General features: G+C 39.1%; 1 protein-coding gene across 6 annotated transcripts; it reads right to left on the bottom strand.

The window, feature by feature from the left end:
- Positions 1-181: 181 nt before the first annotated feature.
- Positions 182-13,785, bottom strand: grap2b (GRB2 related adaptor protein 2b). Of its 6 annotated transcripts, none has more exons than XM_013264952.3 (8): positions 13,726-13,785; positions 10,796-10,936; positions 10,233-10,321; positions 6,730-6,821; positions 4,044-4,166; positions 1,475-1,637; positions 1,232-1,315; positions 182-800 (listed from the first exon to the last, which is right to left on the bottom strand). In XM_013264952.3, exons 3-8 carry the CDS (start codon positions 10,308-10,310, stop codon positions 615-617), a joined length of 726 nt encoding a protein of 241 aa, XP_013120406.1. In that variant the 5' UTR covers positions 10,311-10,321; positions 10,796-10,936; positions 13,726-13,785; the 3' UTR covers positions 182-614. The 6 variants fall into 6 exon arrangements, with proteins under 6 accessions (XP_013120406.1, XP_013120407.1, XP_013120408.1 ...); XM_013264953.2 differs by having other exon boundaries at positions 10,796-11,000; positions 13,678-13,779; XM_013264954.3 differs by having other exon boundaries at positions 13,678-13,776.
- Between the last annotated feature and the right edge of the window lie 1,678 nt (positions 13,786-15,463).

Here is a 15,463-nt window from a genome sequence, read left to right as displayed (position 1 = left end):
TCCAACCTGCTACGGTTATGAGCCGAGTTACGCCATGTCGCAAGTTTTGTGAAGTGCTTTTTTGATATTTAATGGATCGGATTTCATTTTTTATTTCTCGCCGATATCCGATCCAGTAATTTAGGTCAGTATCGGACCGATACCGATACGTAATATTGGATCGGTCCATCTCTAGTAGCATTCATGCGGCGACACTGATCATGCGTAAAATGCATTTGTAAATGGAATGATTTCTCTCTGAAATAATAGCATTAGGGACCTTACAATTGAAACTTAAATACTTTACCAAATAGCACTGAATTAGACATCACCACTGGGAAGGACAGATCGATACATGAAATACTTTTCCATTAAAAAAAACCAAACAAAAAAAACATGTTTTTATCTTGACTTGGGCTTTTTATGTCTTGTCAATGACAAACATGAACGCTATCCTTGACATGATGAAAATTAAAATCTCACATGCTTGTTGTATTGGTGAGCCTTTTCCTGCTAGCAGTTTTTAGTTGCTCTAAGTTTGAAATTTAATCTCACAAACACAAACAAAATCAGCATTAGATGTTTGACTAAAAAGTTGCAGTAGTTTTACAGATATTTGCCTGTGGGCGGTCCTTTCAGATGGGTTTGGTGTAGTTGGAGGGGAAAAGGCCTTTTTTGCCCCTTAGCTGACCTTTCCACCAAGTCTGGTCAGACACCTCCAAAACCTCAATGATATCCCCTGCACTGAACTCCAGCTCGTCCGCCTCTTCTGCCTTGAAGTCGTACAGGGCTCTGACCTGTGTTGTGTGGGAGGTTTTGCGCTAGATACAAGAGGGGAAGATAGAAGACATAGATAAACTTATCAGTAGTCTATATGTTATCAGTTAACTATCACTGGCTAATTTTCAGCACAGTTTTCAACGTTTTATTTATTATGTGCAGAGATTTAAAAAGACAAACATGTCTGAATTTGGGCAAAAAAGAGCCAAATGTAATTTAAAAATGCCCACTGGGGCTTATTATAATTGTTATTCTAGGCTCCTTAGAAGTTGGAATTCACATAAAAGTGTACAGCAGATCAAAGTTCAGAGACTTAACTGCTCTGACTAAAGGTTGTGCATGCATGCCTGAAACTGAAACTGTACAGTCACACAGTCTATATGGACAGGGACACTGTATCTTACACACATTTCACAGATCGCAAGTCCACAGTCATCAGTGTAACCACAGGCATACAAACAGAGTTGCATACCTGTCGTGGTGCTGGAGAAGGCGCGCGGTCAGAACGTGGAAAAATAGGAAGAGGAGGTAGAAGCTTATCTGAGTCTCCTCTTTCCTGTTGGGGCATAAACAAGTCACATTAGCGTTTCCCTTATGGCTACATTGTCATTCTGTGTCTCCAGTTAAATCCAATGACAGCACCAGATAGTGACAGCAGTAATAATGACACAATGACTGTGTACATTTCCAGGCAGGTTTCAACTTTAGCCCTTACCTCTTTTTGTGTCTCTTTCAGCAATAGTAGACTCTGTTTGGAGATGGATTTTTTTTTATAGTATTCCACCAGCTGGTTGAGTGAGGGAAACTTTTCTGACCACAGGTAGTACTGCCCCCTGCTGTCACGCATCACCCTGAAGTGCTGAACATCTGCTGGATGTCTAAAAGGGTATAAGATGAAAACTAGGATCCTTTTTATCTGCATGTCTGAATTTTATTCCATGTCCTACAATGACTTCAGAACAGGACTTTTAAATTATGTTTGTTCCATCTTCATAAAATGTGAGATATTGCGCTGTTATACCCTCACCAGCCATTTTATTAGGTACACTTATTCATCTGCTCATTAGCACAAGTATCTTATCAGTCAATCACAGTGCTGCAGCAGAAAGTATTTAGGCAATTAGACATGATTAAAACAACCTGCTGCTGTTCTAACTGAGGATCAGAATGGGGAAGAAAGGGGATTTATGCCACTTTGAACATGGCATGATCGTTAGTGTGCATCTCTAGCATTTACAGATAATAGTCTGAAATAAAGAAAATATCCTGTGAGCTGCAGTTCTCTGGGTAAAGACTCAAGAAGTTTATTGTCATTTTGTCGGGTGTTACCCAGCCTGAAACACAGTTAAATGAATAAATACAGTTTTAAAAGAATAAGTTTAAAAAGAGCAGTAAAAAGGCAGTAATGAATTGCAACAATATTTATGGATAAATAGCATAAAATCCAAGTTCTAAAACAAACTCAAGTCAAGAAAATGCCACACGTTAGAGGAGAGGAGCTTCAAGCTGTTAGGAAGGCAACAGTAACTCAAATAACCACTTATGACCAGAATATCTCTGAGCACAGAAGTCATTAAACCATGAAACATATGGGCTACAGCAGCAGAAGACCACACCAGGCAGCCTGACTATTGTTCCTGACCATATCCATCCCTTTATGACCGTAGTGTACCCATTTTCTGATGACTGCTTCACACAGGGTAACACACCATGAAATCATCACGCACTGGTTTCCTGAACATGACAGTGCTTTCACTGTACTCAAATGGCCTCCACAGTCACCAGAGCTCAACCTATCAGAGCGTCTTTGAGAAGTGATGGAATAGGAGATTCGCATCATGGAAGTGCAGCCAAGAAACGTGCAGCAACTGTGCTATTGTGTCAGTGGAAAACTTTGAAGCAAGTTAGAACTTATCCAGTAGCTGGTGAGTGTCCCTCACATAAAGGAAACTAGAGCTTTGTAATTAGGCCAGAGTAAACAAACAGCCACGATCTCATTGCAGCAACTAGCCACACAGAGGGAGGGAGGAGGTAGATAAGGTAAATAAAACAATGTATGCAAATCTAAAAGATGAAACGTCTTTATAATTATAATTATATAATTACATAAAGTTTTTATATCAAAATTAAATATTCAGTTATTTGCTTAGAGGGTTCGCTGTTGTCTGATTTAGAGCACAGACGTGAGCGCACACACATGCTGTCACACTCACACTCACTCACACACACACACACACGGATGCACACAGACACACAAGCAAGTATATGGACACACACACACACGGATACACACACGGACACACACACGCCCACACACACACACAAATATATGCTGCTACTATATTGCGTCAGCATGCAACAGTGCAGTGAAAGAGAAAACATTGATGAACCTATGGCAAACATACAAAAAAGACCTTAAACACAAGTTTTGTTAAAATAAACAACACAATATAAAAGTCTCTATAGTTTAAATATAAAATTTGAATGCCTCAGGTATTCATCATTTTAGTAGTATCGGTCTGGACTTTAAAAGATTAGCTCATCAATATCAGACTGCTGCAAGCAGGTAGGTTTCAGAGAAGGAACGAAAGTGAATCGTCTGAAGGAAGTGGTTGATTCTTAATTAGCACATATTCATACTTACTCTTGCCCACAACTGTGTGACGGTGAGAAACACTGACAAAAAAAGAATTCTGAGAAGAGCAAAATTAAATGGTGAGCAGTGAACATGCAAAGCAAAAAACACGGTGCAGGAAAAAAAATAAACACACACACACCATGTAAATTGTGGATACTGGAAGCCAACATGATAACCACTAGAGACAAAAGCGAGCCATTCATGTCTACTGTAATTTCTTCACCCTGAATACAAGACTACATGTCACGTCTTGCAATGGGGAGAAGGCGTGTTAAATACGTGAGGTATTTCTCCAAAACCAGGAAAAATAGGAGCTCTGTGGATTCCCCAGACAAAGGCTGAGTCACTGCATTCCTACATGAAAGGCATCACCAGTGGGCGAAGCTCCCCCTCACAGTGACCCTGTGTGACTCCATTTGAAGAAACATTTGCCTCTTTTAAACACCAGCATTGCACATTGTTAGATGTATATAATGCCGGTGAAATGGAAGAACAGCACATGTATCATAGAGATGGCACAGAATTGTAAATGTTAATAGTCTAGCTGTTAGCAGTTGTTAGGCATATAGATCCTAATTAGTCTGAATACACAATTTTTAGCTAGTTGGGTAAAGATAACCTGCAAACTCAAACATGCTAAATGCACCTGACAGAGATGGAGAAGTCGCCTGGAGCTGGTTTTCGGCTGCTTCGTATGAGAAAAGCCCCCACGGGCTGTGACATCAGTATCTCCTGGGCGTCACTGCGACTGGTGTTTTCCTGATACCAGCTGGAGTTATTAAGGAGACAGGGGAGAACAGAGGTAGGAAATCAGGAGCAGGAAGTTCAAGCAATGACACAAGACCTGATGGTGCTGAAGGAGCTGAGGAAGCAAAAATGCATCTTTTGCAGGCAAGAAACAATATAGGATAAAGTGATCACATGCTAAAGTAAGTAAGCAAAGTAAGTAAATGTAAATCAGGTACATAATGTACTTATTATTAAAATTATTAACAGGTGTAAATACATAAATACAGAAGCTACACTCTAAAAACTAAAACTGACATTTACTTAAAATTTTTGAGGCAACACTTTTCACCAGTCAAATCTGTTCAATATACTTGATCAATTGAATAACTAAAGCTTAAAAATATTAAGTTAAAATGAATAATTATAGTTGTTACACAAACATGAAAAAATTGAGTAAATAACACTGACATGCTTGCTCAATGTAACTGAAATATAGATGGTCAGTTAATCCAAAATTTTGTTCCATTTACTTAATATTGTAAACTGAACGTAATCAAAATTGTACTTAATATTAAATATGGTAAATGGCCTGTATTTGTATAGCGCTTTACTTAGTTCCTATGGACCCCAAAGCGCTTTACACTACATTCAGTCATCCTGAATGTGTGTGTGAATTATTCAGTCATTCACACACTGGTGATGGCAAGTTACATTGCAGCCACAGCTGCCCTGGGCCGCACTGGCGCCACCGGGCCCTCTGACCACCAGTAGGCGACTGAGACTGTTGGTGCCGGGGCTCGAACATTCAAATATGAATGTTATTGTATTTCACTGGTAGTCTAAGTCTAAAAAACCAAACAAACTAATATGTAGTTGTGTGTTTCATAATACATGTATGAAAAATGACCACATGTTAACATTTTTCCAAATGAAAATTTAACTTTTATAAACATGGCAATAACTCGAAATAAACAAGCACTAAAAAGACAAGAGCCTTTTCCCTTTTAGCTCAAAGCCTTACATACTTGAGGGATAAATGGCAAACCAGGAGAGCAAACACAAAAGCTCAGAGTATTTACAAAACAAAATGAACAAAACAATGAAAAAGGCTCATCGTACTCATGGTATTTTTCTAGGTTATCGTGTTTTACTTACAGTTTTCAGTTGTAGTTGCTGACAATAAATAATATTGATTTGAATAATTGATGATTTTAGTACAAGATACTGATGAGTATGTCACACAGTGGAAATTTGTTTTTATCTTGTATATTGTTTTTATTCTGATTTTTAGTGGTTATTTATGAGTGTCATTTTATTTGCATGGTTTTATTCTATTTCTATTGCATGGTTTTTAGTGTTTTATGTGACATGGTTTTTATCCACTGTGGACTGGCTGCACATGGGACAAATTAGCTGATAGGGACCACCTGCTGAGGCATGGGTGTGTCCAGAGGTGGCCTATCAGCTGTGTAAAGACCTTTTAAAAGCAGGCTAGCTGAGCGCTGAAGAAAGGAGGCCCAGAGTAGAAGAGGAATGCTAGATGGCCAGCGTGACACGACGGCCCAGTTGGACAGTGTGAAGGGCGACAGTGGGCGACGCTGCCTGTTATCGACCGCCGGGCAGAGGTGTACCTCTACCGGCATATGTGAGTAACGGTTTTCCCACTGTCGTATGCTGGGTGCAGCTGAGCTGGGAAAGGGTTGCCATGGCTATGAGCCAGGGTCTCTTCCGGGACGTGTTTTCTGGCCCCTATTTGTGTATTTGCAGGTTGCTGACACGAGGGGATCCATGGTGGCATTGCGTGGAGGATTCCAGTGTGAAATGGAAGCCGGGCTGGGATGTGGGCGGCCCAGTGAGAGGACAAGAGGGGAATAGGAGGCTCCTCCCCGTCAGCCTAATACAGGGCTAGACTTGTATTAGGCCGACGGGGAACCAACGGGGAACCAACTCATGCAAAGGAGTTTCTGGCCCGCTGGTGGACCCATAATGCATCCATGGTTGTGGGACATGACATCAGGGAATTTTAGTAAATGTAGAAAATAGTATTTTTACTAGTTTTAGCTGTCAATAACATTTTTCCCATTTATGTTTTCAAGGGTGTTTTTATTTGTGATCCCTGGCCTAGAAATAAACTGTTTTTGATGAGACCTGCTTCATCTCTGTGCCCTGGGTATCTGACTTGCTTGCTCCCCCTTGTATTTTAAAGAATCTTTCTTTTTAGCGTGACGTTTTGGTGCGACTGCTTTAGTGTCGCCCGTGTTACAAGTATAGATACCTATTCCTCAAATATTTTGATTCAATTTTAAACAAAAATATTAAGTACATGCAAAGATAGTATTCTGTGAACCACATACTGAATTTTTTGTCTGAGATAAATGTAAATAAATACCTTAATTTAACACAAATGCATACGTTAACATTTTAGACATTTATTTCAACTTATCAAACTCAAATAATTACTAAAAGGATATTCATAGATTTTATGAGGCTCATCTAACTTATATTTATAGTGATATTTACTAAGCCTCTGAATTACTTTTTAGAGTGTAGAAGGAGGTTAATTTGAAAAAAAAAAAAAAAAAAAATTGAAAACGTGGTTTTACCTGGGGATGTGAATGTCGATATAGTTTTTTGGGACAAAACCCATAGCTCCGTTGTGTTCTGCTCTGTACCAGTTCCCAGAAGTTTGCAGAATCTAATTTACACAATCACACAACACACATACATGAAAACAGTCAGATCATGTTAACCATCCATGAAAATCTGTCTTTAAGGTCAACTTCATGATTTATTGGTCAAAATGAACAAAAAGTCTTATATCTTAAAACACTATGACTATTACAAGTGGTGTTTATTATCAACATATAGAAAGTACGATATAAGGATTTATGTCACATTTGACCTCTGACCTTTCCTTTAAGGTTAATAGATTGGTCTGAAGGTCAAAGTAATAATAATTCTCCATAATGCTGTTTAAATCTATGTTTTTTACTGCCATTGTTAGTATTGACAACATACAGGCAATAGGGAATAATATATAGGGATTATAAATATCACATTATTTTATTATGACCTTATTTTTGAACAATTTGTACTTTTTTGGGCAGAAAAAAGTAATTACAAACTTTTTCACATATTATTTATTATTAAACATTTAAACTAATTTACTTAACGATAAAATGAATGTGACAAACATACAATAGCCACATAGTATAAAATAAAAAATAACTGTAATCACAATTATGTCAAAATGAAGTGTCTTAAAATGAGTTTTAACTGTCGTGTCAACAGTGAAACAGCCACTCCCGCCCGGAGCAATGCCTGATCTCTGTGCATCAGCACGCGCACATGTCCACCAGTCAGCCACAAGCTTAAATTCACTGGCAGGTGAGGTGAACATTAATGATTGTTTTTACTGCACAGCATTCTGCTGGGACACACTGGTTGTTGACATTTATTTAACTGGATTTTGTTTACCTACCACCTGATTAAACACTGCTGCAAACCAACCACACCCTCCATGGTAATGACAACAGTCCAAAACTGCTCAACTGGAGATGATCCAGACATCCAGGGGATGCAGCTAAATAACCCTGATCAAAGTGGGACCCACCCCACCACCCACAGGACCCAAAGGGTCCTCTGTTCTCCTGTCTTAAACAATAATTTTTTGTCCATGTGCCGATAGAACAATTCTAGTTCAGTGATACAAGAGGGTTCTTCACTATATTAGACCAGTTTTGCTAAAGTTGTCACTTACTGGTGTATACACACAGCCTTCTACTTATTTGCAGATCCCTGTCTGCTGCCAACTAAACTCTGACAATACATAATGCAGATTTTGGAATACAACTGAAAATAACAACACAGGCACTCAAGCTACAGCAGTAACGGGTTACTGTAATCCAATTACTTTTTTCAAGTAACAAGTAAAGTAAGGGATTACTATTTCATTACTAAATCGTGATTTTGTTTGTGAGAGTGTCTTGTGACAATTGATGTACGAGTGTGCAACATCCATGGCAGCAACAGATGTGTGCAGATCAGCGATGGATGATGGAACGCCGGGAGAGAGTACGACCATGCAGCATTAAAGCGTGGAAGCACTGACATTACTTTGAGTTTGATTCTGTAAAAAGTGACAAAAACATTAGCGTCCGCTGTTCACTCTGCGTGGGAAAAAAACTGTAGAAAACTTTCTACAGCAAAAAAATTTAACTTCAAATCTGAGCAAGCACCTAGCACGCTGCCACGGGTGTGTGAAACTCACAGAGAAACCCCTGGATCCCCCCACTGACACAACAGCTGCAGCATCAGGCAAACGTCCACCCGCCCCACTCCTGCTAAACAGGTGAAAATAGATTTAAGAGCAACAGGACTTATTGTCGCTGAATCTTTGATTTTATTCATTTTTGTGTTTTACTTGCATATATTTGAAAGAGTGAGTGTAAACACAACAAATTATTTTATCTTATATGCTGGAATATGCAGAAAATAGGTTTAAATTTTAAATTAATTTCTTCAAGTCAAAGACTGTTGCATTCATTTGATTCAATTTTATATGATGGATTATGCAGAAAAAATAGAATTGGGCTGAAAGATCTATTACTTTATTACATATTGAGGTGTCATGTTTTTAAAAAGTAACTCAGTAATAAAGTAACTAATTACTTTGGGAAATAAGTAATCATTAAAGTAACAGGATTACTTTCTTGGACAAGTAATCAGTAATTAGTAACTAATTACTTTTGTCAAGTAACTTGACCAACACTGTCCCCGTGTAACAGCCTGTCTCCTTGTATCTCCTCCTACACTCCTGAGACTGTGCTGGAAGACACAGCAACACTTCCCTCCTGTACGAGTCAGACTACATGTACAACCTGAATGGGCTGCAGGTATTGTCTGGTGCTACCAGCAGTGACAAGGAAACTAATAAAAAAGCAAAACTCAAGGAAAATTCAGGGGAGCTACGGAGAAATCGCCTGCAAAACCATTTTCTTTGGGGTTCTCTTGTTACTTCTCCAAGTGTATTGGTTGTCACTGTCGCTTGTACTAACAGTGTTTTAAGTTTCCCTGAAGATGCATGATTATGTAGAGACTTTGTGTTTTACTGTGATGTTCAAGTGTTCCAGTAAGCTGTGTAGTAGTTTTTATATCTATATCTATATCTAGAGATATAGATATAAACATATAGATATAGATGGGTCCTTTTAAGCCATTTACTAGGCCAAAGTACCAGATGACCTAGACTGTGGAAACTGAGAATATTTTTTCACTCAGTTATGATTAGTCGTGTGTGTGTTTGTGGTTTGACTGTGTGAGATAGCTGTGGGTGTTTGTAAAGTTATTTGCTGATCCATTTCCTTGTATACCTTTTGTGTATGTCCACATGCTATACACCAATACACCGATGGAAGTGTTTTAATGCCGGGTGCAGTGGATGTACCTGCGCTACATGCTGCAGTGCAGAAATAAAACTGGCTCGGCCTGCAGCGGGTTACAAAAGCCAACACCTTTTTACAGGAGACCTCACTTTTAACAGCTTTTCTGAGAGGTTTACACCGGAACATGTTTTTCCATTGTTCACATGGTTTGAAACATATCATAACAATAAAGCACCTAGATTAAGGTTGCAGCTGTATATACTTGAACTAATGCTTCAGCAAGGTGCTTAGCTAACAAAAGCAATGTGTGAAAGGTGAGTCAAGAATTATTGTATCTGTTTGTCTGGTAGTTTGATGTTATTTGTGCGTTCACCTCTGCTATATGATTTTACTTTTTGATTCTGTCAAGAAGATATAAAGATTTTGTTGCAATGGCAACGTAAACAGGAAGGAAACTCGGACTTAAGCAGCAGGATGCAGTCGTGGTTGGCTGCACAGAGAACTGAAGAGGGCTTCAGAGAATAGTACAGTGCACCATTGTTGTACAAGTGTGATAAAGCACTAATATACATGGAAATACTCTGGATTATATGCAATATATATATATAAAACCTGACATTTGAATGTTTTTGCATGCTGACAACTTTTTATAACTTGTGTGAAGAGTGCTGTTGCTAAAAGCAAACCAAGGAAGTGTTTGCATGTCTGTGTGTGATCCTTACTTTCAAGCAGTCTCCTCTTTTGAAGCTCAGGTCATCCTCCGCATTAGCTTCAAAGTCAAACTTGGCCGTAGCTTCCATCGTAGACAAACCTAAGAAGGGATGAAGAAACAAAAGGTTAGAAGTACTCCTGTGTGCTCAGATAAAAATACTGAAGTGATTAATGAGCCGGGAAAACAGACGTGTGTAAGTCACCCATCAAAAGAAACATGGCACTGACATCAGTTGGTGCTCTTCTAGTATCTTAATGGACGGAATAATTCCCCACTCAATCAAGGACAGTCGCTACGTCCTTTCCGTGCATCCTTTACGACTACAACCTGTGTTAGCACCTCTACAACAAAATCCTTTAAGCGCCCGTAAAGCATATTTTCTCACCTTGAATTTTGTCCACACACACACACACACACACACAAAACAGTTTTATTTGAAGGGCTGCGCATTGTGTCTTCAGAGAACCAGGAGCAATGCGGCTGCTCGGAAAACAGGAGGGCAGCTAGCCATAACTCAAAATGACGACTTGCCAAGTACCTCATCAAAGAGGCAAAAATGTTAGGTTTACTCACCCCCCTTTGTACTGTTCTCCAGACAGAGCTGCGTTCATGCGGCTTACGAAGAGAAGTGAGAAATTTACAAAGAGAGGTGACGAACTCCTTGTCAGTTCACAGGAAACACCGTCACCTCTGGCCAGCATACACTCACATGCACTGAAATAGACACAGTGCAGAGATGCATAGAAACAGATAGGAGCCTTTCTATGCATCTGTTTATCTGTTGGCAAAGAGATCAGGGAAAACAAACAAAAAAAAAAAAACGCAGCAGAAGAAAATATTATAGTTCTATAAAGTTATTGCAAACAGTCAAAATCGACTGGATTTATTATAATATAGGTAAAATGTTTAGGTCATTATTTTATATGTAACTGTAAATCATGTTGACTAAAGTCTATTTACCAAACAAATCAAAGAAAAACAAAGCTGTGATAAAGGTTTTTTAAGTCTCTGTCTGTCACAACTGCCTGAGGTGTTGTTACACGTGTGTTTACCGACATACTATGACTGGCTTGTGGTTGCACCCAAGACATTTTAAGCACATTTGTCTTTCACCTGAAATACTTTTGTGCTCTCTGGCAAACTGAAGTATTTCATGTGTATTTTGTCTTTCTTTGGCTAGTGTTGCTTTGTCACTCTTTTCTCCCTCTGGTTTCACAGGTTGCTTCATTATACAGAGTTAGTTTTGTTTGGTTATACTTGAAATTTGCACAATACCAGCTTTGATTTTTTTTAATGTGGCCATTGCTGCTGGCCACAGTAATAAACTGCTTCTTGGATCTACAAAAACCCTCCCTTCCCACAGCTTGTCATTATGTGCCAAGTTTATTTTGTGCATTCTCTGTGTTTCTTGTGTCAGAGGTTTTCCACCAGACAAGGCAGGCAAGTAGCTTAGTATAGCTTGGATACGTGTTTGCAAGACAGGGATCAAGCAGTGGAGCACCTGAGGACTGCCAGATAGGAGAGGATGGGTTAGTGGCACTTTTAGAGGAGACTAGGGAATTAACTTAAGAAGGCAGCTTTATTGCTGTACTTGGAAACCCAAACTAAATATTAAAGAAAAAAAACAAAAAAAAAACAACTCTATTTATAATATGTTTGTATATGTGTGTTTTATACATGTTCTGTTTATTACCTTATGTGTGTCGCTATGTGTTACTTGTTGTGTTTGTAAATGACAGGTGGTGAGTGACAGGAGAATGGCGGCTAAGCTGTCATCCCTGTTGGACAACATCTCCCACCCCATGCATGAGACTGTGACAGCACTGAGCAGCTCCTTCAGTGGGAGACTGCGGCACCCACGGTGCGGGACGGAGAGATTTCGCAGGTCTTTCCTCCCCACTGCTGTCAGACTCCACAACAAAGACTTTAACTGATCAAACACACACATGTGCAATAACACTAAGTGCAATAATCTTCCTGGCATCGTTGTATTTTTTACTCAGTTGTATAAAGCATTTGTATTCTATTTTTATCTTATTGTATATTTTATTCTATTTTATTCTACTGTATATAGTATTTTATTTTATTCTATTCTGTACAGTTGTGTACTGTATTTATTCTTATTTTATTTTATTCTAATTTTTGCTTCATAACTTTTGCACTGTCCACTCCCTGCTGTGACAAAACAAATTTCCCACGTGTGGGACTAATAAAGGTTATCTTATCTTATCTTATCTTATTAAAAGTAGGAAGATTTAATTAGGGTGTTGTTGTTTGGAGGGACCAAACAGCTTGTGACCGCTGTGCTGTTGTGATTTATGTTGAATATTAAGATGAACTGTGGAATGGCAAAGGCAATCAATGTTGAGCAATACATGCTTAAGCTGACAGGATAAGCAACGCTGGAGTTATTGGATTTTATCAGTACTGCAGGTTTTCATTCATAACAGTGGCATCACGCCAAACCTGCTCACTGAACACCTCAATGACTTCAAGCGTAGACTTAGCCTCTACAATAAACAATGGTTGGACCAACCAATGCTGGTTGGAGGCCCCCTGCAGATGTTTTGTTAGGGCCCCAACAAGCTTGTAAATTGGTTGAAGTTCAAGTGTTTTTGTTGCTTTCATCATGATAGCTGATTGTCATGAATATTAAGCCAAGCTGCCATTAACTAAATCCAGCTGACAGTAATTTTACACCTTTTTATTTTTCCTCTTCGCTGAACAGGACTGGCTGTTGTTGACCAGTAATAGCTTGACCTTTATTATGCGACACTTTGGTGCTCAGTTTTAGTTTGTGTTGTGTGCATGTGCCAAATCCCCTTTCTATGGTCCCTGTTGCCCTAGTAAGCCTCATTCAAGGTCTTTACTCACCTCAGAGGAAGTGCTTTAGTTTGTGGTGTTTGTATGGAATTTCTGATCAAGCGTATTTTGGCATTATCTTGAAACTATGTATTTTTCCCCTTTTTTCCTCAGCCTGTAAAATCCCTAATGGTCAGACTGTCTAAGTGGTAAATTCCCCCATTAGTACCCCGTCACATTAAAATGGTTTTTCTGTCACATTAATTGTCACATTTTTTTCACCTAGCATGCAGAATAGTTTGCTTTAAAAATGCTTTTTAACAGACAGAGCTCTTTAATGCATTTTTGAATTGTATTTGATTGAGAAGAAACTCTGGTACTCAGTTGACTCAGTCTTCCAGCACATGTAACCCAAATAACAAAACCCCAACATGCTTAATATTAGTATGTGTTACAGCTCGGTGGGCCGGTGTGTTTGCGGTGTGGACCCAAATGCAGATATGTGAGAGAAGAACAGAGGTTTAAACAAAAAGCGAGCCTTTATTAGGCTGACTGCAAAACAAAGGGACAAGAAGACCTAAAGTGTGAAATAACTAAACTAACTATGAAAACAATGACGAGAGACATGAACATGGAACTGAACAGGTACATACAAGACATGAATGTGAAGAACAGTTGCGTGAAAAACTCTGAGGCCCGACCTGACACAAGGTAAACAGACAGACCAACTCTGAACGGAGGAAGACAGAGGACTAAAATACACATAAGGATAATGATAAAGATATGATATAATGAGAAGGATAATGAGGGGAGTGGAAACACCTGGGGAAACACAGCTGACACAAATGAACATGACACCACAAGGGAAGCAAAACTAAACACACTGACCATGGGAACACAAGACTTTCAAAATATAACAGGAAACATAATGGAACGTAGACATGACACACAAGCTTGACAACGTGGACACACACACGAAACACATGACAGACTGGACAGCCCCCTGACAGCATGATCTAAAAGTTGTTAATATCTTAGAATGCAAATTAGAAGATATACAGAGTATACAGTGGTTAGGCTGGATAGATGAATGGACATCCTTGGATTTTAACTTTTGTTTTCCTGGTAGGGTGCATTCTCCTGTGACTGGGGAATGCCCGTGAAGGTGTGCTGTTTGGCTGCATTGCTGAGGTAGGCAGTGCTTGTTAAACTAACATCCACATGAATGTTAGGGTTTCCCCGCAGAACTATGTCCTTCAAAAGATGATCAGAAATATTCACTTCATCTGCCGGTGCTTTTATTATTGTGGTTGATTGTTGGCCAAGAGCTATTTGCTAAATACACAGTCCTCACAGAGAAACACTACAAAGAGATGAAAGCATTGACTTCAATCTGGCAAAGCTGCAAATGGAAAGGACGGGGATTTGCAGAAGAAAATCAAATGCTTAACCAATCAGAGAAGAAAAAACATCACTAATTGCAGACTTTGCCGTAGCACATCGAACTGTATCAACAATATTAGTATATCAAAGAAAGCCACAGAGGCACTGACATTTCATCAGTCCACCTCAGCTTCAAACTCAACAGGGGAAGTTTAGCTTCTGTGAACTTTTCCACTGATGTAACGATGACCTATTAAACATTTCTCCAGCAGGTGAACTGCGGTTTGAACTTTTTCCCACAGCTGGAGCTTCTGCTGTGGTGCAGCCGATGCTCTCACAAACAGCATGCATGTGTTTAACTTTATTTACATGTGAAATAATTTTGTTTCCCAGGTGACAATGCTATAAAAATGAACTTGGCAGGAGACGTGAGCTCTGAGGAATAACTGAGTGACAAGTGCAATAATTGAAGATCCTTTATTATTCTTTAATGTTCATTGTTTATTCTTGTTTGGCATGTTTGTACAGTCTGTTGTTGTTTGTCCTAGTTTCCCCCTGTGCCCCGCCGTGTCAGGTTTGTATGTTTGAATTTGTCATCTCTGTTTAGTCACTTCCTGTTTTACGTTGGTAGTGTTTTGTCACCTGTGCTTTATATTCCCTTGTCTTGTTATCCCTGGCCTTATTATCATTTATATTTACTGCCTTCATGTCCCCTTGTCCTTTGAGTCATCGTTTTGCTGTGTGTTCCTAGTGTTTCCCCTCTTGGTGGAATTATTCCTTGTGGGTCCTGGTCTTTTGCTTTCTATCATTAGACTGTATTTTCCTTTCATCATTCCTGCATCAAATGTTCGCCTTTGTCCCCTGCATTTTATTTGTGTCTGCAAACAATGACCACTCTTTACATAGCTGACAGGAGGCTTTATTCTTTCTAGCTTATTAGGGACATCATGACCATTTGTTACCTTAATGGGCTACCTAATCTTGAAGAATGATTTGGGTATAACTGGGATATCTTGGTTATCTGAGTCATGGTGTGAACATATATGCTCCAGAATG

Source organism: Oreochromis niloticus, linkage group LG6 (genome assembly GCF_001858045.2).
Source record: "Oreochromis niloticus isolate F11D_XX linkage group LG6, O_niloticus_UMD_NMBU, whole genome shotgun sequence".
In the NCBI taxonomy this organism is placed as follows: domain Eukaryota; kingdom Metazoa; phylum Chordata; class Actinopteri; order Cichliformes; family Cichlidae; genus Oreochromis; species Oreochromis niloticus.
Note: the sequence above shows the minus strand (reverse complement) of the source record. Positions and strands in the feature narration are given on the sequence as shown.